Raw genomic sequence first — 26,674 nt, forward strand, 5'->3', positions numbered from 1 at the left:
TTGACTCTACCGATGGTGACCTTCAACATGAGGCCCTAAGTGACTGACCTGCCCAGGGCCACGCACAGCCATTAAGAGCCACCTTGCACTTGAACCCAGACAGGTGTGACTCAAAGCCCTCAGTCTTCACCTTCCCAGCAGCCAACTCTATGTCAGGTAGGCCTTCCAACACTTTGCATTTTGGTTGGAGGAAGTCTAGAAGTTGGAGGAAGTTTATGAGGTTCTCCTATGCTGTCAACTCTGTGAGCACTTTTTTAAAAGATTTTATTTTTAAGTAATCTCCACACCTAACGTGGGGCTTGAACACACAACCCCTTAGGTCAAGAGTCACACACTACCAACTGAGCAAGCCAGGTGCCCCGAGAGCATTTTTTTAAGGGAAAACACAAACTTTATCTCAAAAATAGTTGAGGTGCTGTGGGGCACCTGGGGAGCAGGTGGGTTGAGTGTCTGGACTCTGGGTTTCAGCGCTGGTGGTGATCTCAGGATCATGAGATCGAGCCCTGAGTCATGCTCTGCGCTCAGCAGAGAGCTCTCTCTCTTTCCCTCCAATCCCCTGACCCTCTCTCTCAAATATATAGTCTTAAAAAAAAAAAAAAAAAAAAAAAGGGATGATAAAATCTGCCACAAAACCAAGACAAAACCAACTGAGTTTTCAACTGACATCAGCTTTTCTAGTTCAGCTCTGCTTTTATTTTCCCTCCTAGGAGTTTGAGTAACACACAGAGTATTCCTTCAGGAAGGCCCACTCCTCTCAGTACCACGCCACAGGATCACCACGGGAGTGGCCCCATCAGGCAAGGTGACCAGCTCCACCTCCTCCCTGGCTCCAGCACACACGGGCCACACTTTCCATGGTGGGGCACACAGCTAGCACTGGGCATCAGGAGAGGAGCACGCTCAAGGGTAGGTGGTCTGCAGTGCCCCCTCTCCTGCCACCCTGCACCCTCTCAGGAGTGGCGGCTCCACGGGGTTCTCCTCCCACAGGCACGTAAGTGTGAGGCAGCTGACTGTGCTTTCCTGTGACTTCCCTGATTCTCTTCCAGCTCTTGCACATGCTTATTTGTAAAGAAACATCAAGAAAACCGAGCACTATTAAGTTTCCTTTCCCATTTAGCAGGGTAAGGAAAAGTAACACGAGTCCAGGAAGAGGGGCCGGGGAGTGACCAGCCCTGAGCTTCCCATGCCCATCTGAGGGGAAGGCTGTCAAAGGGGGTTAAGAACCCAAACCATTGAGAGCACATGCTTCCACTCGGGACTCTGATCAAACCACCGAATCCTCCGTGTCCTCCCAGTTGCTTTGAATGTAATGATAATCCTAGGCTTTGCGAGTCACTGGCATTTTCACACTTGTATTTCCAATTCTTCCTTTTTTTTTTTTTTTTTCAAATTTTTATTTATTTATGATAGTCACACAGAGAGAGAGAGAGAGGCAGAGACACAGGCAGAGGGAGAAGCAGGCTCCATGCACCGGGAGCCCGATGTGGGATTCAATCCCAGGTCTCCAGGATCGCGCCCTGGGCCAAAGGCAGGCGCCACACCGCTGCGCCACCCAGGGATCCCTTTTTTTTTTTTTTTTCCCAATTCTTCCTAAAGAGATACTTTGTAAATGGCTTTTGGGCCCAGGGTGAAAAATATGCAAATATATTTCATTTTCTTTCCAGATTCTGTAAACATCAATATTACCAATCTTCTCAGAGGATCATAAAATGGAAATAACATCTTCAAAGGGGTCAAAATAATTCTTATATGATGGTTCTCCCACTAGGGAAGATTCAGTTTACTTTATCTTTCATTCAACCCAGCAAAGACATTTAAAATTTCACTGTTGAATTACAATAAACTGAGTATCAGGATGAACTAGCACCAAACAAGATGACGGAGAGATTCCAGCTTCCCTCGGGGCTGAGTGGCACCTAGTCCTTTCAAAGTCAGAGACAGGTGGTGACTTGTACTCACTGTCAGGTTCCAGTTGATCTGGGGGATCCTCATGTGCAGGTTCAGACTGAACAGAATCAGCAAGACTCCAGTTACTACAAATGCACTACAGCTCACGAACTCAAAAAAGTAGAGGCCTTCACACGGGGAGCACTCCATGATGGTCTCTATGCAGATGAACGCAATCAGGGCCAAAATCTAGGAAGAAAATTGGAAACACACATGTGCGTGTATATTTAGTACACATCCGTGGACATATGTGCCTGCCGCGTTTAAATAAAACCCACCACCACCACCATATGTGGCCAGTTTTCCTCCGGGGATGGAAGGATCACTGTCAGGAATATGATCTGATGAAATTCTTATGGAACAACAGGTAGAGGGAGGCCTTAATGAAAGGATCGAATTCCTAACGTGAACACCTACACCCTAGCACAGCCCCCCGACACCGTGCGGGTGCGGGTGCAGGTGCGGGTGCTGCTCAGCCCTCGGGAGGAAACAGGACCAGCTCATGTGTTCAGTTCTTCCTCGGCCACTAGTAAGTGGACACTGCCAACACACGTTTCTAATTTCTAGTCCCTACCACAATTATGCCCAACACTGAGAGGGCAGGGTCCCAATGGCATCCATCTATGCCATCTGCAGCTACCCTGGTGGTTCGGGCGGGGGGCACGCAGGCTGAGGGCTTTAAGACAGGGCTGGGTATAATCCCCTCTTCTCCCAATGACAGGCACCTAAAAATGAGGTCCACCTAATTAACTCGCGAGCTGTGCTTTTTAAAAGTTATCACTAGACTTGGCCATAAAAAGTCAGAATGGCAGTCTATAAAAACATTGGAAAAAATGACCAATAATGGCACCAATTTGTTTCTAAAGGACCACAGTAACATTCTAGCACTATGTCCCAAGAGATCAGAGGTCACGGTCAAACAGGTATCAGTGGAAATTACCAGGTGAGCTTTTATTTTTTTTATTTATTTTTAAATATTTTATTTATTCATTCATGAGAGACACAGAGAGAGAGAGAGAGAGGCAGAGACACAGGCCGAGGGGGAAGCAGGCTCCATGCAGGGAGCCCGAAGCAGGACTCGATCCCGGGACTCCAGGATCATGCCCTGGGCTGAAGGTAGCACTAAACCATAGAGCCACCTGCCCCCCGCCCCCGCCCTTTTTTTTAAGATTTTATTTATTCATTCACCAGGTGAGCTTTTAAAGGAAGATTTCAGGAAAAGGAGGAGGCCCAAAGGCTGAGTTAATGACCCAGCGATCAAAGAAAAGTCAGGTGGTCTTGCACCTAAACCAAATCAACCTTAGGCTCCAGGCCTCTGCTCTAGCACTTGTCTAACCAAACACCTCGCAGCCCACCACATGCAAGCCCGGGCCAGGACATGGGCCAAGCCCCCACTGCAAAGGTCCAGGCAGTGTAGGCAGGTGCTCTGTGGTCCTAGATTTGGCTTTAGAGCCAACACCATCAGCAGCACCAGAGAGCTGGCTAGAAGTGCAGTTTCTGCCTCTCCTCCTTGACCTACAGAGTAAGAATGATTGCTTTTTGGTTTTGGGGTTTTCTTTTTGACAGGATCCCCAGATGATGAAAGTGTAGGAAACATACAAGGCACGGGCTGTTCTGTGGCCCTCCTCTGCCTACTGGAGTCCCACACATGTGCCACTCAATGCCACCTCCTCCCCATGCCTTCCCTGATTGTCTCTCTCCCAGCCAGACATGTTTCCATCCTCTCCCAGGAAAGCTTGTTCATCTGTGATTACATTCTACCCTTTTTTATAATTGTCATTATGCCTCCCTTTGCCTCCTGAGCTTTCTGAGGACAGGGCCAACCCACCTCTCGCCACTCCAGGTACCAAGCAGAGGTACTAGCACACCACCAGCAAACAGGGGGATGGAGAGGGGCCACTAAAAACCCAGACCCACAATTGCTGACATGCTTGGCAGGGTCTCCACGTAAAAGGCACACAGGGCAGGGCAGCTCTGCTCCATCCATTATCAGTACTTCCGCACAGCAATCATAAAAGACACCTCTCCTATCAAAACAAGGTTCACACTTTTATTTTAAGTCAATGCATTAGAGATAGGGGTCTTTAAGCACACACTTTGTGCTTTTCCTAATGGCTCTTAAAATTTTCTATAGAACCAGAGACTTGAATTCTCCATCTGAATTACATGCCTGACTTGCAATCAATTCACAAAGGAGCAGTTCATATAAGGGAAACTCCTAAACTTTTTCTTCCCCCTGTAATTGGATCTAGTAATCTTGGGCAAGAAATAACACACTGTACTGATGAGTTACAAATGTTTCTGGTATGCTAACTTCAACCATATTTGTGTGGGAAGGTAACACCTACATTCTTAAATATTAAAATGAAAACAGTTTAAGAATATGCAAATCTAATAGGCCTCTCAATACAGCAGTGAACAAAACAAAAATCTGCTCTCTAGCTCATAGTCTAATGAAGGAGAAGCTTTTAAAAATTAAAAGTACAGTATGCTAGGCAGTGTGAAGTGCAAAGGGGGAAAAATCAAAGCAGGGCAGGAGAATGCAATGTAACTAGGGCAAAGGTGTTTGAAATTTTAGGAGTGACATGGAAGGCCTGAGAATGTTCTAGATTTATTACAAAGTTTATTACAGTCTATTACAAAGGACAATCAAGTGAAAGAGAACTTCAATTGCCTCTATTCTGACCTCAGGCTGTAGTCTTATTGAGTTCTTTCAAGCTTATCCCTCAACTCAAGAAAAATACCCTGCAGCAAAGCATGCCCTGATGGAAACTGAAACTACCCCTTCAAGCAACAGGGACTGCCCAGAGCCAGCGAGACCCCGTGGGGTGACCCCAAGACAATCGTCAACCTGACCTTTATGCCCCAGCTGCTTGTACCTACAACCTTTGGCCCACATTTTCTTTCTTTTTTTTTTTTTTGTTCAAGATTTTATGTATTTAAAAATAAAATAAATAAATAAATAAATAAAATAAAAAATAAAAGATTTTATGTATTTATTCATGAGAGACACAGAGAGAGAGGCAGAGACACAGGCAGAGGATGAAGCAGGCTCCATGCAGGGAGCCCGACGTGGGACTCGATCCCAGGATCCCGGGATCACGCCCTGGGCCGAAGGCAGATGCTCAACCACTGAGCCATCCAGTCGTCCCTGTCCCACATTTTCCTCACATAAACCCAGAAACATTTTCGGTACTTAGAAACACCTTTGAGATGCCAGTCCTGTCTTGCTGGTGTCAGCCTCACTGAAATAAATTCCTTTCTAGTTTCACCATCACTCTTTGGATTTTGTCAGTGGTGAGCAGACTAACCTGGTCCGTGGGGAACCCTGGAGCCAGGTGCTCTTGCACCCTGGTTACAAAGGGATATACCTGAACAGCCTATGAAGAGACACAGGAAGCAAGGTCCAAAGGGGCCTCCAACACAGGAGCTTCTGTCCGGGAGTCTGGAATGCACCACCTTCCCCCGCACAGAGATACATTTTGGTTTACCGAACCCTGGCGTTCAAGTTTTTATAGAGCTCAGTCTGTAGCCCCTTCCCCTTCCCAGAGATGAGTGGGGTTGAAAGCTCCAACTCTCTGATCACACAACTCTCTGATCACACGGCTGGTTCCCCTGGCAACCAGCCCCCAGCTCTAGTGCTTAGCAAAAGTCCTCTCATTAACACAAACTCTGATGTGGCTGAAAGGACGTTGATGAGAATTATCAAAAGACACCTCTTATCATGGAGGAAATTTCAAGGATTTTAAGAGCTCTGTACCAGAAATGGGATGAAGACCAAATATCTATTTTCTTATTATAAATCACGGTATCACAAGTATTCATATGTAAACAGAGATCCAGACAGAGACGCATAAACACACTATACACATACAATAATTTAATCAGTTCCCATTCGATAGGCATTCAGGTGGCTTCTAATATTGCTTCTAATAAGCAGTACACTTTTTTGCCTCCCTTTTGACACAGTCAATATCAAATTTTCCTCCAGCACAGTAAAGGCTGACTAACAATTGTTGCTAAAGTAAAAGCTACCTATTGACCAAAAAGAAGAAAATAAGGGTTCAAAGTTACACTGGAAGCCAACTTCAAGGCAAACAAAGGGATGCCTGGGTAGCTCCACAGTGGGGCGTCTGCCTTTGGCTCAAGGCATGATCCCAGTTCTGGGATCGAGTCCCACATCGGGCTCCCTGCTTCTCCCTCTGCCTGTCTCTCTGCCTGTCTATGTCTCTCATGAATAAATAAATAAAATCTTTTAAAAAAAAAAGGCAAACCAAGAATCAAAAGTAATTCAACTTATAAAAGTTTTGCAGGGGCACCTGGGTGGCTCAGTGGTTGAGCATCTGTCTTTGGCTCAGATTGTGGTCCCAGGGTCCTGGGATTGAGTCCCACATCAGGCTCCCCACAGGGAGTCTGCTTCTTCCTTTGCCTATGTCTCTGCCTCTCTCTGTGTCTCTCATGAATAAATAAAATTTTTTTTAAAAAATAAAGTTTTGCAATAGACAAATGTCACAATGTAAAACAGCACAGAGATATTTAAAAAGATACAAATAAGTAACAGTTACTGCATTTGTTAACTGGAGGATCATGCATGTCCTTGGACAAAGAGCCCTTTCCATGGGGCACCTACCAACGAACCAGGAATATTTTCATACTTGGTAAGTAAGCTGATATTAAATGGTTGTCAGGTTTCTAATTATGACTGACAACATTAGAAAGCATGAAGGGAAGGGGAGAAAAAGATTTGGCTGATTAAGTTACTATTAAAACTTTTTAAAATTTCGTAACACCCCATGTTTCTATCGGTGGGAGTGTTAAGCGTCAAGACCCTTCTGGAAGGCCCTAGTAATCAATCAGCAGCGCTGTTCACCAGTACACCTCGCTCTCCTCCTTCCAGGCACACCGCAGGGTTGGAGGTTTGTGATAAGAGATGTTCCCCAGGCAGATTTATTCTCAGGATGACAGACTTGATGCTCAGAACTCCAGACCTGCAGCTCTGGGTTCCTATCACAACTCCTTTGGCCAGGTGGCGATGGAATAAGAATGGGAGTTTTGGGGATTCGGCTCACTGGAAGCTGAATGAGAGACAGGTTACACTTGGGTTCAGCTGTCACCTCCACCCATAGTTACTGTACAGAGTTACATAGTTGTACAGTTGTACATACTGTACATAGTTACTGTAGCTTTCCCACTGCAGAAATGGCTTCCAGATATGCTCTGAGCTGACTTGATGAAGAAGAAATGAGCCCTAAAACTCACAAGGCAGATCAGGATTATATTCAATAATACAGAGTATGCAATTATAAACATACTACATATTTTCTCCCTTTTTGGTGGAAATGAAAGAGAATTGATCAGCTGTTCTAGGATATATACGGCAGAGGCCTGTAGCAGTATTACAAAGCAGGAGCACACGTGTGTGAGAGACTACAATTCATGCATCCCAGTGAGTCAGATGGCATCTGATAAACCTTGAACTAACAAAGTTGGAAAGCCCCTCTAAGAAAAATGGCACACAAAACTGCCTCCAATGCACTGAAACAGACTGAAGAAATAAATGTGCCAGTGACAAACTGCTACACACTCATCCATAAATTGATGCACGTTAGCATAACAGCACGTTGATCGCAAAGTGGTGTTGCTCAATACAAAACAGTGGCAATCTAAGATCCGAATTATTCTGGCGTATACCTACATTTCAGACTGATTGTGTAGACTTGTTCGGTATTAAACTGATCGTACCAAAAATTCAAATATGACCTGTATTAGTGTAGGCCAAAAACAAAAACATTTTTTAAATTCGTAATTTTGTGTTTCTCATTAAAAGTACTCACTCTCATACCTAGCTTTCTATTTTTAATTTTACATATTTTCCCTTAAAGTGGGCCTCCCAAAATCACATCAGTCTCAGGCCACTTAAAGCCTGGATCTACTTCTGGGTTTGGGTAACAAAAAGTCTGAGTGGGTGAGAGATCTGTTACTCTTGGCAGTGGCCGGCAGGCAAGCTCCCTTCTCCCTGCCACAGCAGCCAGCACTATTCCAGGAGCAGGTGGCCTGAGTACGGCTCATCAGAGAGGAGTGTATTACGTGCCAGAGAAGGAAGCCTCCCTTGTGTTAAGCCATTGAGATTTTAGCTTTGTTTGTTGCTACAGCATAATCCAACTCATACTCACTAGAAAAGAGCACTTTTGCATACTGTTAAATTTCACCAAAAAAAAAAAAAAAAAAAAAATTCACATGTCCTAGGTATCTAGTACAAAACTGCCAATTTTATGGGATGAATATGTCACTCACTCATAAAGACACCAGACCCAAATTGTTCTATAAACTTACTAGATTGTCAAATAAAGATGTAGAGATATTAACCATGTTATTTATAATTTTAAAACAAAAGAATAAAATATCCGGAATTTCATTTCAGGAATCCATCTGTGTGGTAGGACTATGGACACATATTTTTTTAAAGGCTTATTTTCCAAAATGTCTACAATGAGTATGTGTGGTTTAAAAAAAAAATTAAATATTCTCTATATTGAAGCATCCAGGTTTATGATGAGTTAAATGCTAGTGACCTCTAAGAATCCATCCTTATTTGTTTTGAAACTATTCATGAATATTTTAAAGTGACATTGAAAGCTCTAATGGAAAATGAAAGTCACTCTGCAAGTCCATGTTGGTCCCATTTCTTTATCAGAAGAGTTCATCATTTCTAAAGCCTTCTTGCGAGCATAATCCTATTTCCTGGCTGCCGCTGCACTCTTACGTGCAGAGAGTGGGCACAGTGTTAACAGCCTAGAGGCCAGCATGTAATAACTCTATGTGATGGCAAGGACCCTGGAAGAAACTGTGACCCTAATACCTATGAGGACATCTTTGAAGATGAGGCAAAATCCTAACCTTCCTTCATCACCAGTTTCTTAATGGATCTAATGAAACTTATTTAAAGATACACATGTAAGCAAAAATCACAATATTGAAAAATAACTTTAAGGAGCCTTAAAATCACCAGATGCAAAAATGACTGTCCATATGAAGACTGAGGATCTGCAGTGACTGCTATGTGGCCAGACAACTTCTTCAGCGACCCTGATCTCTCTGCACCTGGAAGTGGGCTGGGCTTAGGGTGTCAGTACCCACACAGTGAACACACCCCATTAGACACACAAAGACAGATAACTATCCATGTACAAAGGCTTAGTGTCCGGAGAGGTATTGAGGTTTAGGAGACAGAGGGTGGCTGAGGGCTTGAGAAATCTTTCCAGAGGGCACTGGACTCAGGCTGTCTTAGAAGAGAAACAGGAGAGAGCCCTGTGAGGTGGTGCCTGACTTTCACACTGAGATTCTTGGTTGGGGTCACGTGCAAGGTAGGCACAGAACCTGGTCCCTGACCAAAGTACCTCAGTTTTCATATTTATATTCCCATAAACGGTGGGTCCTGAACTTTGCTGACCAAAGAAGAGAACAGCTATTTAGACACCCTTCTGAACTAATGCTCAAGGAAGCATGCAATCATCAGCCTGGTTTATACACTGGGAAAATATTTGTCATGCTGTTTAAAAGTTTTTTAGGGAGGTGCCTGGGGGGTTCAGCTGGTTAAGTATCTGACTCCTGATTTTGGCTCGGGTCATGATCTCAGGATTGCAGAGTCGGGCCCCACAACGGGCTCCTCACTCAGCTGGGAGTCTGCTTGGGATTCTCTCCTCCTCCCTCTTTTCCTCCCTCCACTCATACATGCAAATGCTAAATAAAATGTTTTTGTTTTGTTTTGTTTTGTTTTGTTTTAAAGAAAAGTTGGGATGCCTGGGTGGCTCAGTGGTTTAGGGCCTGCCTTCCACCCAGGGCATGGTTCTGGAGACCCAGGATCGAGTCCCATATGTGGCTCCCTGCATGGAGCCTGCTTCTCCCTCTGCCTGTGTCTGTGCCTCTCTCTCTCTATCTCTCATGAATAAATAAATATAAATAAAGAATGAAAAGAAAAGAAAAGAAAAGAAAGAAAAAAGAAAAGAAAAGAAAAAAAAGAAAAGAAAGAAAAGAAAAGAAAGAAAAGAAAAGAAAAGAAAAGAAAAGAAAAGAAAAGAAAAGAAAAGAAAAGAAAAAAAAGAAAGAAAAAAAAGAAAAAAGTTTCGTTAAGTTTGAAAACTAACCAGTCTGGCCCTGTCAGCGGCAGGGAGGCGGCCCTCTGCAGTGGCCCCGCAGCCCCGGGCTTCCTCCCGTTAGGCCCCAGACTATTTCCGCCCTGACCTATCCCTGGTCTTGGGGTACCCGGGGCACATCGACGTAGGGACAGTTATCACAAGCCTCACAGTGAAAAATCCGGTTTCTTTTATTTGACGCATGGCCTGTGTTACCCGAACGCGGAGGATTTTCCCCCCGAGCGCTTCTATTAACCCCGCAGAGAGCTGCGCGGCTCAGCGCTGAACCGGGTCAGGTGGCCACCCCGTGAGCACGGAAGGTCCCCGGAGCCCCCTCCCCCGAGGGCCTATCACAGGAGTGATGCGCCCACGCAGCGCGGACCTAAGTGCTTCAGAACCAGACCAAGCTCTCGGCAAGTCCTGCGCGTTCAACACTGTGGAGTGTGTCTCTCTTCCCAGTGAGACTGAAAAGGTGCTTAAAGATGGGACAGGGCCCCCCCATCCTGCCTCGCCGACCGGCCACTGAGGGCCGCGGGGGGCCGCGGGGGGTCGTGGAGGGCCTCGGGGGGTCGTGGACGGCCTCGGGGGGGCCTCGGGGGGTCGTGGAGGGCCTGGGAGGGGCCGCGGGGGGTCGGGGAGGGCCTGGGGGGGCCGCGGGGGGTCGTGGAGGGCCTGGGAGGGGCCGCGGGGGGTCGTGGAGGGCCTGGGGGGGCCGCGGGGGGTCGTGGACGGCCTCGGGGGGGCCTCGGGGGGTCGTGGAGGGCCTGGGAGGGGCCGCGGGGGGTCGTGGAGGGCCTGGGGGGGCCGCGGGGGGTCGTGGACGGCCTCGGGGGGGCCTCGGGGGGTCGTGGACGGCCTCGGGGGGGCCTCGGGGGGTCGTGGACGGCCTCGGGGGGGCCTCGGGGGGTCGTGGAGGGCCTGGGAGGGGCCTCGGGGGGTCGTGGAGGGCCTCGGGGGGGCCGCGGGGGGTCGTGGAGGGCCTGGGGGGGCCGCGGGGGGTCGTGGAGGGCCTGGGAGGGCCGCGGGGGGTCGTGGAGGGCCGGGGGGGGGGGCCGCGGGGGGTCGTGGAGGGCCTCGGGGGGGCCTCGGGGGGTCGTGGACGGCCTCGGGGGGGCCTCGGGGGGTCGTGGACGGCCTCGGGGGGGCCTCGGGGGGTCGTGGAGGGCCTGGGAGGGCCGCGGGGGGTCGTGGAGGGCCTGGGAGGGCCGCGGGGGGTCGTGGAGGGCCTGGGGGGGGCCGCGGGGGGTCGTGGAGGGCCTGGGGGGGGGCCGCAGGGGGTCGTGGAGGGCCTCGGGGGGGCCTCGGGGGGTCGTGGACGGCCTCGGGGGGTCGTGGAGGGCCTGGGAGGGGCCGCGGGGGGTCGTGGAGGGCCTGGGGGGGCCGCGGGGGGTCGTGGAGGGCCTGGGGGGGCCGCGGGGGGTCGTGGAGGGCCTGGGGGGGCCGCGGGGGGTCGTGGAGGGCCTCCGCCCAGTCTCGCCGCCCCGAGGCGATGGGAGCTGCTCCCCGCCGTCCCTGCAGCCGCCCGGAGCAGCACGGGGCCGCGCTGAGGGCACGGAGCACGGAGCACGCGAGGATGCTCTCCCGCCCTGCGCCGCGCTGGGGCCACTCGCGGCCGGACACTCACGCCCACTCAGAAAGCGGGTGGCATCGCCACGGTGTGGCCAGAAGATTGGTCCGAGGCCCCGAGGCTGCTGTTCCGCCTCGTTCTCCTCCACCAGGTCACCAGGTCTACCCCGCCCAGCTGGTGTAATTCCTCGTCGGGGCCCACACTGCGACCCGGGCAACCGGGGCCACCGGGGCGCTGGCAGAGCTCGCCACTACATTACTTATTCTCAAAGGGGCCTAACTGCAGTAACATCTCAATTTTTCTAAGAAAAGTAATCCACGAGTCGCTCCTCTCAAGGGGGGCCATCCATCCCCTAAGGAAAGTAGATTCAAAATGTGTCCCTCCAGGTGCGCCCGGGGGGCTCAGTGGTTGAGCGTCCAGCTTCCGCTCAGGGTGTGATCCTGGGGTCCCGGGATCGAGTCCCACATCCGGCTCCCCAAAGGGAGCCTGCTTCTCCCTCTGCCTGTGTCTCTGTCTCTCTTTCTGTGTCTCTCATGAATAAATAAAATATTTAAAACACTAAAAATTAAAAAAAATCAGATAAAAAACAAAAATTTAAATTTAAATTTAAAAATTTAAAAAAAGGGATCCCTGGGTGGCGCAGCGGTTTGGCGCCTGCCTTTGGCCCAGGGCGCGATCCTGGAGACCCGGGATCGAATCCCACATCAGGCTCCCGGTGCATGGAGCCTGCTTCTCCCTCTGCCTGTGTCTCTGCCTCTCTCTCTCTCTCTCTCTCTCTCTGTGACTATCATAAATAAATAAAAAATTTTAAAAAAATAAAAATTAAAAAAAAAAAGTTTCCCTCCACTCCCCTGAGACAGTAGAGCAAGGAGTAAAAATTTTTTTTGGTTCTCAAACAAAGGAGCTAACTGCCATGCCACAGGGTGTGAGCTGTGGAGCTGAGAGAGGTGGGGAATTAAGAGAACCACCTGCTCTGGAAGGGCAGAGCTGCCCTTAGGCACTAAAGCCACCCAAGCCGGCAAGGAGCACGATTTAGACAGAAGAATTAGGTAAGCTAAGGAGCCAAGGGGGCAGGGGCAAATAAGTGCCTTATTGTTGAGAAGGGAGAGCACAAAAGGGGGAGGCTGCCAAGGACTCAGGGCAGAAAGAAGAAAACAGGAGGCCAGGGGAGGTGACCAGCACCAGCGGCTCCGCCAGGTATGCCCCACGGGCAGCCACATTCCGGGGTCTAAGGCTTCATTTTCGTTTGCAAAGAAGGACAGAAAGCATCAGGCTGTCACTGCACCGGGGAGCTGTCGGCCTGGTCTGACCTAAGCTTGGCCCACGTTACAAGGCCAGTTTGACCAGGACTCCGGACGTATTTTCCAAGCTGGGTTCTACTGTGCAAATAATTTTGCCATTCTGAAATCCTAAAGCCGTACGTAAGTTAGGAGCTGACTCAAGGGATTGTATTTCAACCTCTTTTTTTGGCAAGACTCTCACCTTTAACATAAATTATTATACTTACAGCGTAAGCGAGCTCGATCACACACACACACAGTAAACCCACAGGTCACTTGTACACAATGGCTGGCCACAGCATACCAGTCTCAGACAAATTAAAACAGGCTTATTTTTGGATATCCAACTACGTAGAGCACACAAACAGTGTTCCCAATGAAGTGCAAAACATTTTTTCTTAAAAAAAAAAAAAAGTTTAGAAAACCTTATTATGTGGTTTGATGATAGAATTGCGCATGACTTCAGAAAACCACAGGACGGTCAGCATCTTTCTTGCCAAAAAATGCCCACAGCATTTTCCTGCAAATGCCACCCTGCCCCAAAAGCTACATTTTCAGACCGTTTAAATTAGTAATGGAGCAAAAACAACGCACATGTAGCGGACACAGGAAACAAGCCGCCTTCAAATGATACACATGTGAAGATGGTTAACTATGCTGCTGGCATTCGACTTCCTTTCCCCACTCCTTTTCTCATGTCCTTGCTTCATGGATGAAGCTGAAATCCCAGGAAGTGGTATCACATCCCTACATGATTCAAAAGGAAAACCTGTCCCCTTTTCTCTCTCCCCAGTTTTAATTCTCAGGCATCTCCCCACCCTAGAGTCCCTAACAAACCACTTTTAGCCAAATAGAAAGGACACTGTTTTTCTCATTGAACGAGAAACGAGCAGTCCAAGGGTAGCTTTTTGCTAAAGATTAATTTAGGCCACAATAGCGAACTGCATATCCTAAGAGGCCAGGCAGCAGCCCATCGGAAAATCCAGCACAGCCCCAAACCCCAGAGCCTAATAGCCCCAGAACCCCTGTATCATCCACCTTAGGGAGGGTCCAGGAGGAGAGGAACCTACTTAAGTGGTCAAATCCATGATCCCCAGGACCTTGCACACAGTTTCAGGGATAACCTTTCAGCGGGCTTTGTAAATGGTGTCCCTAGCTCCAGAGACAATAAGGATAGTGGCCTTCCTAAGAAATTCAACATTTGCTGAGCACTTCTACTATGGGCCAAAGGATACAGTCACTGCCACAAACCTTCTCTCATCTTATTTAATCTTCATTCCACTCTGTGAAGAACACATGATTGGTTTGCTTGTTTGTTTTTTTATAAAAGATTTTATTTATTTATTCATGAGAGACACAGAGACAGAGAGGCAGAGACAAAGGCAGAGAGAGAAGCAGGCTCCATGCAGGGAGCCCGATGTGGGACTCAATCCCGGGACGCCAGGATCACACCCTGGGCGGAAGGCAGGCGCTAAACCGCTGAGCCACCCAGGCATCCCTGGTTTACTTGTTTTTTGTTTGTTTGTTTGTTTTTTAAGATTTTATTTATTTATTCGTAGAGACACAGAGAGAGAGACAGAGACACAGGCAGAGGGAGAAGCAGGCTCCATGCAGGGAGCCCGACGTGGGAATTGATCCTGGGTCTCCAGGATCACACCCTGGGCCGCAGGCAGCGCCAAACTGCTGCGCCACCGGGGCTGCCCGGTTTACTTGTTTTTATTTATTTTTTTATTTTTTTATTTTTTTAATTTATTTTTTATTGGTGTTCAATTTACTAACATACAGAATAACCCCCAGTGCCCGTCACCCATTCACTCCCACCCCCCGCCCTCCTCCCCTTCTACCACCCCTAGTTCGTTTCCCAGAGTTGTTTTTAATCAAGATATAATACACATGCCATAAAGTTCACCATTTACAGTATACAATTCAGTGGGTTTTAGTATATTCGAAGTTATGCAACCATTACATTATGTAATTCCAGAGCATTTCATCATCCTAAGAAAAATATTGTTTGTTTGTTTGTTTGAGGGCGGGTGCGAGAGAGAGAGACAGACAGACAGACAGACTCTTATGCAGGCTGCACATCCAGGAGCCTGACCTGGGGCTCAATCTCACAACCCTGAGATCATGACCTGAGCCAAAATCAAGAGTTGGATGCTTAACCGACTGGGCCACCCAGATGCCCCACGGAACATGGGTTTTTAATCCCCATCCTATTGATGCAAAAAAAAAAAAAAAGAGGGAAAGATGTTAAGCAACCCATTCAAGATCACAAAATCTCCAGCAGAACTGGGTTGAAACCCATCCCTGAACCTTTTACAGCACTGGTCACTGTGAATCACCCCTCCAGCCACCCTTGGCTTCTGCTGCTCTCTTCCCATCCTGCCTCCTCACAAAAGATGGAAGCTCCCCCAAGGCTGTGGCTCTGCTGCTTTCTCATCAAACGTGTGTACCCAACAGATTCCCCTGATCCAACTCCTACTTCCACATGTGCTTCTCTCGTCTGAACTTCTATGTAAGCTCCAGATCCAGGCTGTCACACCACTGGCCCCCACAATGGGCATCCCTACCTAAATATCCCCAGGCACGCACAAAAATCCCCTTCCTTAATCAGTTAATGGCATCACTGGCCATTAGCACAGCCACTTGGCATAGCAGTTCAAGAGCTAGGACTCTCGAGTCTCACAGCCCTATATTCCGATTTTAGCTCTGCCACCTAGTTCTACAGCTCTAGGCATGTTATGTCCTTCTCTGGGCCTCTATTCATCCATCAGTAAAATGGATGGGGACAATGCTTATCTTGCAGGGTTGCTTCAAAGATCAGCTGTAAAATCCTTAGCACCGTGCCTGGCACATAGTGAGTGTTGAGTGATGAAGAGCCGTTGCCATTACAGTGTGAAAGGTGCAAGAGAACCCAGACTGCCTTCACTGGCTGAGTCTGGTGAGGAATGAGCACACGCTGGTATGTATCAGAATGTTCTTCCTTTTGAAGGCTAAATAATATTCCACTACATGTACATACCACATTTTGTTTCTCCATTCATCTGTCCGTGAACACTTGGATTGCTCCCACCTTTTGGCTATCGTGAATAATGCCACTGTGAACATGAGTGTGCAAATCTCTGTTTGAGCCCTGCTTTCATTTCCTTTCAGTGTACACCCAGAAGTGGAATTGCTGGATCATATGATAATTCTACTTTTAGTTCTTATTAATCAAAAATTTAAGCATAAAAGAGATGAAAGTATGAAAATCAAAATCATAAATAAAACCCTTAAATCATAAATTTGAATGAGCTTTTTGCTTAAAAAAAAAAAAAAAAAAAGCTGTATTCACTGAAAAGACCTAGACATGTAAACCCAGTAATAGTGGCAACCCCAGTGCCTGGACTGAGTCTCTAAGAATTATTTTATACTAACAGAACAAAAACATCTAGGAGAAATGACTGATTTCAAGCCTGGGGCAGGACACACACAAGATAAGCCTATGGGAAATCAAGTACACTGTCGAAGACTACTGAGGTTTCGTCAGAAGGTCACAGGGGTCAACCTGGAGGGGCTCCCAATGGCCAACAAGACAGTACAAATAGATGTATGTGTGTATAAATGTGCACATTTGAATAACATTCAAATCTTGGTTTCTAAATACTATCATTTTCCAATGAAAAGAACCAGGGTTCCTTGGAGAATTCTAGGGTGGAGGCAGAAGAATCTAAGATGAGCCTGGAACTCTTGTGTCTGAGAATGAAGGGAGCATATCTGAAGAATATCTTCCAAAGGGGCTCCCATTGGCCAAATCTGGGACAATTTGGGCATCAAAATAAATAATAATTATTAAATAATAAAGGGGACCTTTATTATTTAAGGGGAATAAGGGGACCTGGGTGGCTGAATAAGGGGACCTGGGTGGCTCAGTGGCTGAACGTCTACCTTCAGCTCGGGCTATGATCCCAGGTCCTGGGATCGAGTCTTGCAGCAGGCTCCCTGCTCAGCAGAGAATCTGCTTCTCCCTCTACCCTTCTCCCCCTGCTTGTGCTGTCTCTCTTGCTCTCCCTCTCAAATAAATAAATAAAATCTTAAAAAAAAAAAGTCTGTGAATAAAAACATGAACCCATACTGACATAAATAAACAGGGAAGAAGAAAAAATTCTTCCTTACAGTTGAAAATCCAGCTAATAAATATAGAAGAAATGACAGATCCATACAGTTGCCATTTGGCAACCATCACAACACTTGATTCAAGCAAGAATCATCAATGGATATTAAAACTAATGAGTGAAAGTTTGAGGAGTTACAGGATATTTACATACTCTAAAAGTATCTCCCCAGAGAAATACTAATTATACCCAAAAAATAGTAACTTGAGAGTGGAGAAGCCAGGCAGATAGCACTTTAACCAAGTTAAGATCCCCAGTAAGAGAACAAATATCTATGTCATCTGCCTCTGATAGGAGGCAATGAAAAGAATGCATCATTATTTCTGTGGTATTCCTGACAATACCACAAAATAACCAGAATCCAAACATGAGAAAACGTCAGACTAACCCAAATTGAGGGACGCGTTACAAAATAACTGGCCTGTATTCCTCCAAAACGTCAATGTCACGAAACACAAAGGCTGAGAACTATTCCAGACTCAAGGAGATTAAAGAGAAATGACAAATGAATCCAACATATGATCCAGGATGCTCTTGTACTACGCAGAACAGTTTTGAGACAACCAAAGAAACATGAAGAAGGTCTACAGTGTAGCTTCAGTATTCTATCAGCGTTCATTTCCTCACTTTGATCATGGTACTGTGGTTTTATAACATGGTCTTGTCTTTAAGGTCACTGAAGTATTTAAGGATAAACAGACGTCAAGTCTGTACTACAAAAGACTTGAAAGACTCAAAAGACTAAAATAAATTTTTTTAATTTTTAAAAATACTAAAATATAAATATCCACATACATATGAGTATGTACACATAAAGAGAAAGGATAATGTGGTAAAAAGTTAACATTTGGAGAATCTAGGAGAATGTATGGATTATTGTGTACTACTCTTGCAACCTTTGCTAAGTCTGAAATTATTTCAAATTCACAAGTCTTTTTAAATGACCACAAAATATTGAAATACATTAAACACATAAAAGCCATGAGTTTTCAATGGACATTTCAAGGGGGAAAACGCCACTGTTCACCTTTGAGGGTTGCTAAAGCATCAGTTTGTATTAGGAAAGCTGAGAAAGGACAGGAACCAAGTAGGTACCTTGCTTGTCTTTCCCGTACAAACTGTATTTCAAGGCAATCAAACCGATGAAGAAAAGCTCCTTAGAGAATCACGCCAGTAAATGCAGAAGGAAAGACGGAATTACAAAATCACCAGTTGGTAATGGATCTGGCCCAGAGTTTCTCAGCCCACCTGAAAGCTTGATGTTAACTTGCAGGATTCAATCAAAAAATATTCTTTTTTTGCCTGCCAATTTATTTATTTTTTATTTTTTAAAGATTTTATTTATCCATTCCTGAGACACACAGAGAGAGGCAGAGACACAGGCAGAGGGGAAAGCAGGCTCCATGCAGGGAGCCCGGTGTGGGACTCGAGCCTGCAACTCTGGGATTACACCCTGGGCCAAAGGCAGGCACCAAACCGCTGAGCCACCCAGGGATCCCCTTGCCTGCCAATTTATCAAAACCATCCTTCTAGCTCTCATTTGTGCCACCCTCCACTAAGGCTTTCTCTGGCTCTTGAGGCACCTAGCTGGCTGGGTGTAGAGCGTGTAGCACTTCATGCTGGGGTTGTAGGTTGAAGTCCCACACCTGGTGTAGAAATAAAAAATAAAATCTTGGGCCGGGGGTGGGGGGGAAGCTTCCTTTGGCTTACTCTTACCTCACTCGGACTTCCTGTAGCTCTTGTCCTAACCACTGGTTCACATACTTGGTGCACATGAGGATCTTTTCAAAATTCTGATACCAACACCATACTCCAGAACAGTTTCCCAGACTCGGCACTATTGACACTTTGGACCAGATAATCATTTGTTCTGGGGGCTGCCCTATGCACCATGTGATGTTTAGCAGCATTCCTGGCCTCTCCCAGCTAGGGGCCAGAACTCGATCCAAACTCTGTGGTGGCAACCAAGAATGTCTCCAGACACTGTCAAATGTTCCCTGAGGGGCAAAATCTCCCTCCTCCAATCACCACTGATCCAGGTTGTGATCATCATCGGCTGTTAGGCTATTAAGTAAAAGGCCAATGAGGAATTTTAAGTAGATGGATCAGGCTCAAAACACTTGTACCCACCAATCAATCCTAGTGTCACTAGAAGTGAGATAATCAGACACTACTGCCTTCTGATGTCAGTGCAATAGGATGTACACAGCAGCACCTAAAAGCTTTCTTACCATCCCCCAAAATCAAGCCTCCTGAGTCAACTAGTTTACAGGAATTGGAAGAGTTAGAGAAGCATGTTAAATTTACACTGAGGAAGGAGCTCATCAGCCAAATTCAAAATGTGGGCAATTCGACACAACAAATTACCTCATCTCATCAATAAATAAACAGCATAAAAGGAAGAGGGGCTGTTACAGATAAGAGGGGCATGTTCAGATTAGGAAACATACTGAGTAGAGGCAATGTGTGGATCTTGCTTAGATCCTAATTCAAACAAACCCAAAAGGCACTTTTGTGATTCCTGAAGAAAAAAAAAAAAAAAAAACACATACTGGTTATTAGATAATGTTAAGGAACTATTAATTATTTAGGTATGATAATATGTGAATGTATCATTTAGGGGAAAAGGTCTTTAACTGTTAGAGATGCATACTAAGTATTTACAGTTGAAATGCTATGGTATCTGAGACAAGTTTTAAAATACGACAGTCAGGGCGGGAGTAGCGGTTTAACGCCACCTTCAGCCCAGGGCGTGATCCCAGAAACCAGGGATCGAGCCCCACGTCGGGCTCCCTGCACAGAGCCTGCTTCTCCCTCTGCCTGTGCCGCTGCCCCCCCACCCCACTCTTTGTGTCTCTCATGAATAAATAAATAAAATCTTAAAAAGTAAAATATGACAGCCAGAAAAAGGCAGGGGGTGAGGGGGAGTTGATAAAAAGAGACCATAAAATGTTCGTTAACTGTTGAAGATGGGTGAAGAGGATATGGGGATACATTATACTATTCTCTGTACTGGGATGAAGATTAATTTTATGTGTCAACCTGAGTGGGCCATGTGGTGCCTGGATTAAACACTGTTTCTGGGTATGCCTGTGAAGGTGTTTTCAGGTGAGATTAGCATTTGAATCTTAAGTAATCTCTGTAAAGTAGATTGCCCTCCCCAGTGTGGTTGGACACCATCCAGTCCACTGAGGGCCGGAATAGAACAAAAGGGTGAGAAAGGAAGAATTCGCCCCTTTCTTCCTGCCCCACTGCCCAGTCCCGTCTTCTCCTGTGCTTGAGTTGGAGTTTACGTCATCAGCTCTGGGCGGATAGTGCTCTGAATTACACTACTGGCTTCTGGGGATCTCCAGCCTGCAGACAGCAGATCACGGGACTTCTTAGCTTCCACAGTCACGTAAGCCAATTTCTCACAATAAATCTCCTTTTATATCCTACTAGTTCTATTTCTCTAGAAGCCTGATTAATACAACTAAGTTAATGTCTGTTAAGTTTCCATAATAAAAACCTTAATTTAAAAAGAATGTCAAAAAAAATTTAAAAAAAATAAAAAGAATGTCAAGGGCAGCCCCAGTGGCTCAGCGGTTTAGCTCCGCCTTCAGCCCAGGGCGTGATCCTGGAGACCTGGGATCGAGTCCCACGTCTCCCATGTCTCCCACGTCTCCCACGTCGTCGGGCTCCCTGCACCACGTCGTCGGGCTCCCTGCATGGAGCCGGCTTCTCCCTCTGCCTCTGTCTCTGCCACTCTCTCTGTCTCTCATGAATAAATAAAATCTTTAAAAATAAAAAGAATGTCGAGGGCACCTGGGTGGCTCAGTTAGCTGGGCTTCGTCTGCCTTTGGCTCAGGTCACAGTCCCAGAGTCCTGGGATGGAGTCCCATATCAGGCTCCCTGCTCAGCTGGGAGCCTGCTTCTCCCTCTGCCTGCCACTCCCCCTGCTTGGGCTCTCTCTATATAAATAAATAAAATCTTTAGAATAGAATGAAACGAAGTCAAGGGATTTATACCCAGAATATACAAAGAATTCTCCAATCTTTACAGTAAGAAAACAATCCAATTAAAAGTAGGTAGAAGACACCTCATGAAAGAAGGTACATAGATGGTGAATAGACACATGAAAAGATCCTTAACATCCTTAGTCACTAGGGAAATGCAAATTAAGATCACAATGACATACCACTTCACACTCACCAGAATGGCTACAATATAGAAAATGGCAATACCCACAGATGTGACAAATGCAAACTTGGGACATATGGGTGGCTCAGTAGTTGACTGTCTGCCTTTGGCTCAGGTCATGATTCCCCCCACCCCCACCCATCAAGTCCCACACGGGGCTCCCTGCAGGGAGCCTGCTTCTCCCTCTGCCTGTGTCTCTCATGAATGAATAAATAAAATCTAAAAAAAAAAAAAAAAAAAAAGAATGCAAAGCCACTAGAATTACTGGTGAGACTGCAAAATGGCATGAAGCCACTTTGCAAATGGTTTGGCCAAACATATACTTAGGCCACATGGTCCAGTAATCCCACTCCTAGGTGTTTGCCCTAGAGAAATGAAAATTATGATCAGACAAATACCTATATGTAATGTACAATCTAAGTGGCCTTCAATGAATGGATAAGCAAACAGTGGTATATACATAAAATGGAATACTATTTAGCAAAAAAAAAAAAAAATCAAACTATTGATACACAGCAACATGCATAATGCTAAGTGAACAAAGCCATACTCAAAGGCTACAATATTGTATGGTTTTACTTATATGACATCCTGGAAAAGGCTCAACTATAGAGATAGAAACAAGATATATTGTTTGCCAAGGGCTGGATGAAAGTGGAGGGAATGATTAACAAGAACATGGCAGGAGAAGAGAATTCTGAGGGCTGGTGAAACTATTCTGAACTTCGATTGTTAGAGATGGACAAATGACTACCTATTTGCCAAAACTCACAGATTGGTATACTTTAAAAAGTGAAATTTACTGTATTCAAATTAAAAATAAAAATGAAACACACAGGGCAGCCCGGGTGGCTCGGCGGTTTAGCGCCACCTTCAGCCCAGGGCCTGATCCTGGAGACCTGGGATCAAGTCCCACGTCAGGCTCCCTGCATGGAGTCTGCTTCTCCCTCTGCCTGTGTCTCTGCCTCTCTCTCTGTGTCCCTCATGAATAAATAAATAAAACCTTTAAAAATAATAATAAAATTAATTAATTAATTTTGAAACAAGCCCCTAAAATGATAAACAAACTCTTCCGGTAAGCTTTTCCTGAGCCCTCCACGGTTAGTCTTTCTTAGTCCAGGCTTCCCCATGATGTCCTCCAAGCAAGGTGCCCTGAGCCTCATTTCCTCCTTAGCCCTTAGCCTCTCCTGCTGACTGAGGTGAAGGAGGAAATGCCTCCAATGTGCCTTGCTCCTGTGTTTACACGTTTATTGCGTGGTGGTGCCTGTCTCAGGAATTATGTCTATCTGGTTTCCTGCTCTATCCTCCTAACAGGCCCTCAGTAAACAGCTGGTTAATGACTGACTGACCAATGAGAAATGAACAGGTACCTAATAAATGACCATTAAACCATACCCACAGGTAACTGGACACTATCCAAAGGGTGATAATTAATATTTCATGTCGGCTTAGAACACAGGTTCAAGTGAAAGGCTTTTGGGATGGCCATTGCCCATGTAAATTTCTAGAAATTATTTAGCAGAAAACATGCAAAGCTGGCTTATCACTTGCCATATGTGTGGATAACAGCCTTGGGATTGTTAATACGTAAGATAATAAGCTTCAAAATTATCCTAACAGGATAGAGAACCAGGCCAACACCATAAGGTGGACTCTAGCATACACTTAAGGGTCAAAGATTTAGCTACAGAAATAAGGAGGAGAGCAGATGTTAAAAGCAGTCAAGTGAAAACAGAATTTAGGTGATTTTAGGGGATGGATATCAGTCACATTAACACTAAATGTCAGTAAAAGATGAAATAAAATACTTTAATTTTGATGGCAGGGTTGAACTGAGTCATCATAAATCTTTTCTCATCTTGGACATTCCATTTTTACATCTATAGGCTGCAGTCTGTTCGTTGGTTTGAAAAGATACTAAGACCAAACTCATTTAAATGTATATTTTTGTGAGGCGCTTGGGTGGCTCAGTTGGTTAAACATCAAACTCTTGATCTCAGCTCACGTTTTGAACTCAGGATCATGAGATCAAGCTGAGTATGGAGCTTATTTAAAAAAAAACAAAACAGGAGGGATCCCTGGGTGGCGCAGCGGTTTGGCACCTGCCTTTGGCCCAGGGTGCGATCCTGGAGACCCAGGATCGAATCCCACGTCGGGCTCCCGGTGCATGGAGCCTGCTTCTCCCTCTGCCTGTGTCTCTGCCTCTCTCTCTCTCTCTCTGTGTGTGTGTGTGACTATCATAAATAAATAAAACAGGAGGGATGCCTGGATGGCTCAGCAGTTGAGCATCTGCCCTCAGCTCAGGACATGATCACCTGTCCAGGGATTGAGTCCCACATCAGCTCCATGCAGGGAGCCTGCTTCTTCTTCTGCTTGTGTCTCTGCCTCTCTCATGAATAAATAAGTACACAAAATCTTAAAAAAAAAAAAAAAATACACAAAACAGGAGTGCCTGGGTAGCTCAGTCAGTTAAGCATCTGCTGTGGGCTCAGGTCATGATCCCAGGGCCCTGGGAGCAAGTCCCACATCAGGCTCCGGCTCACGCGGGAGGCTGCTTCTCCTCCACCTCTCCCTGCTGCTCCACCTGCTTGTGTGCGCTCTCTCTCTCAAATAACTAAATAAAATCTTTTTAAAAATTAAATAAAAATAAATTTTGTGATTCCCTGCACATGCCAAGAATATCCAGAGTGATAGTTTAGACATTTCCTTACTTCTAAAACAGAAATAAACAGAAAAACAGAAACACCACAGTACTATGATTTATCTCTAGCCTCAGCAGGCCAAGGTCCCTGTAGCCTGCGAGCTAATAGCCTATTTGCTGTAGAAAATAAAAATAGGGCGCCTGGATGGCTCAGTCAATTAAGTGTATGACTCTTGGTTTCAGCTCAGGTCATGATCTCAGGGTCATGAGATTGAGCCACATGGAGTCAGCTTGAGATTCTCTCTCTCCCTCAACTCCTCTCCACCCCCACTCATCTGTGCTCTCTCTCTCTCAAATAAATAATCTTAAAAAAAAAAAAAAGAAAAGAAAAGAAAAAAAATTAGAAAGCTTCCAAATAACACAATTTGGGAATTCCAGTTCTAGATAAAGGAGTAAGTACAGTGCACCCTGTCTCTCTCACTGAATGTGGCTATAAAATCTGGAAACAATCCATGCAACAACTACTTCAGGATGCTGAAAACTAATCAGTAGTAGGCAGATGAGGGAAGAAGACCAGAATTCAGAGTTCACTGAACCAGCGGCCAGTTTCCTTTTTTCCCCCCTAGTTTTGCCCAACTTGAACTTGAGGCAACCTCAAAAATCAGAAAAGGGAACCAGGTGTGGACAGAGAAAGCACCAGGCCAATCCCTTCAGTTCTGGCTAGAGAAGTGCTCAAGGGGATTCTTAACACTATAAATGTTGGGGAGGATATCCTGTTTTTAATTTTCCTTAAATTTTTTTCCCTTCATTCTCATATTCCAGATTCCAGGCAATCCTGAAGTGACAGAAGCAGCTGCAGCAGCAGGAGCCCATAGATGCCTTCAACTCTGAGGAAGGGAACCCTTCCCATCTGATCTGAGTAAACAGAGTTCCAAGAGGAGTGAGTTCCACTTCTTTTTTCTTTCCCTGTCCTCCTACTGCTTGCCACCAGGTGTGGGTACAGCTATGAAAAGAGGACAACAGCAACTAATATGCCAGCTTTTGGAACAGGAGCCAGAAAAGGAGGGTGAGGGGAAGGCTTCAGGGAACTGGAACATATGAAGCAGGTAGCAGAAAGGGAAAGCGATCCATAGTCGCTCGTAAACTTGGGGGCTCACCCCAAATTGTACATGTGTAGACATGACCTTAAATAGCACAGTGAAGACTTTGAGAACTGAACTATGTGGATCAGGTCACCACACAGGTCTCAGACTGACCCCTGGGTAGCACACACAAGGGAATGATCCAAAGAGCATCACAAAGGCTCTGAAACAGAACTGATATGGAATTCTCAACCCCACAAATGCTGGCTTGCCACCTGAATCCAAGCAGGCGGACAGCCTTCTAAAACAAACAAAACAAAGATCAACATTCTTTATAGGATTTAAACAAGACCAGAGTCTCAAAACATAATAATCAAATGTCCATGATATAATCCAAAATTACTTGGCATACAAAGAACCAGGAAAATCTCAAATCACATGGAAAAAGACAATCAACAGATGGCAGTGCTGAAATGACACAGTGCTGGAATTATCAGGTTACAAACCAGCTATAGTAAAAATAATCCAAGGAGAAAGGATGGATGAGTACTCTTGAAACAAATAGAAAGTCTCAGCAAAGAAATTGAGATATAAAGAACCAAGGGGTGCCTGGGTGGCTCAGCTGGTTAAGCATTTAACCTCTGGTTTCAGCTCAGGTTGTGATCTCCTGGGTCATGATATCCAACCTGGTGTCAGGCTTCATGCTCATCAGGAAGTCTGCTTGAAGATTTTCTCCCTCCCCCTATTCACACATACATATGCATGCTCTCTCTCAAATAAATAAATAAAATCTTTTTTTTTTTTTTAAGATTTTACTTACTTATTCATGAGACACACACAGAGAGAGAGAGAGAGAGAGAGACATAGGCAGAGGGAAAGCAGGCTCCCTGTAGGGACCCCAGGATCATGACCTGAGCCAAAGGCAGATGCTCAACCACTGAGCCACCCAGGCACCCCAATAAACAAATCTTTAAAAAAAAAAAAAAAAGAAGAAGAAGAAGAAGAAGAAGGGATGCCTGGGTGGCTTAGGCAAAGATGTCTGCCTTTCGCTCAGGGCATGGTCCTAGTGTTCCAGGATCAAGTCCCACATCCAGCTCCCTGCATGGAGCCTGCTTCTCCCTCTGCCTGTGTCTCTGTCTCTCCCTCTCTGTGTCTCTCATGAATAAATAAATATTTTTTAAAAATTAGATGTAAAGTATTATAAGTATGGATTTCAATTAAAAAAAAAAAAGAAAAAGAAAAAGCAAGTGGAAATTTTAGAACTATAAAACACAATATCCAAAACAAAAAATTCATTGGATGGGCTAAAAAGCAGAATAGAGCTGACCAAGTAAAAGAACCTCAAGATAAATCAATAAAAATGACCAAATCTGAACAATAAAGAGAAAAAAATGCACAGAGCTTCAGGGACCTATGGGATTATACCAAAAGGTCTATTTATTTCTGTCACTGGAGTCCCCAAAAGTGGAGGAGAAAAAACGTGAAATCAAAACAAGCATTTGAAGAAATAATGGCCGACAACTTCCCGTGTTTCACAAAAGACATGAATTTAAAGACTCAAGAAGCTCAGCAAATCCTAAACAAAAAAATTAAAGAAGTCTGTGCCTGGATACATCATAATCAAAATGCTGAAAACTAAGAAAACAATTCCTAAAAGCAGAGAAAAAAGATGCATTCTACATAGTGAAACGA

At 45.6% G+C, this 26,674-nt stretch overlaps 1 protein-coding gene across 2 annotated transcripts in view; it reads right to left on the bottom strand.

Annotated features, from left to right (window-relative positions):
* CMTM4 (CKLF like MARVEL transmembrane domain containing 4) overlaps window positions 1–26,674 on the bottom strand; it is a 72,096-nt gene that overhangs the window by 15,112 nt on the left and 30,310 nt on the right. For both annotated transcript variants that reach the window (XM_072814230.1, XM_072814229.1), the window contains exon 2: window positions 1,960–2,136. In XM_072814230.1, coding sequence (XP_072670331.1) covers window positions 1,960–2,136 — 177 coding nt within the window. The remainder of the gene's footprint in view (window positions 1–1,959; window positions 2,137–26,674) is intronic.

The sequence above is a fragment of the Canis lupus genome, chromosome 3 (assembly GCF_048164855.1).
Source record: "Canis lupus baileyi chromosome 3, mCanLup2.hap1, whole genome shotgun sequence".
Classification (NCBI taxonomy): domain Eukaryota; kingdom Metazoa; phylum Chordata; class Mammalia; order Carnivora; family Canidae; genus Canis; species Canis lupus.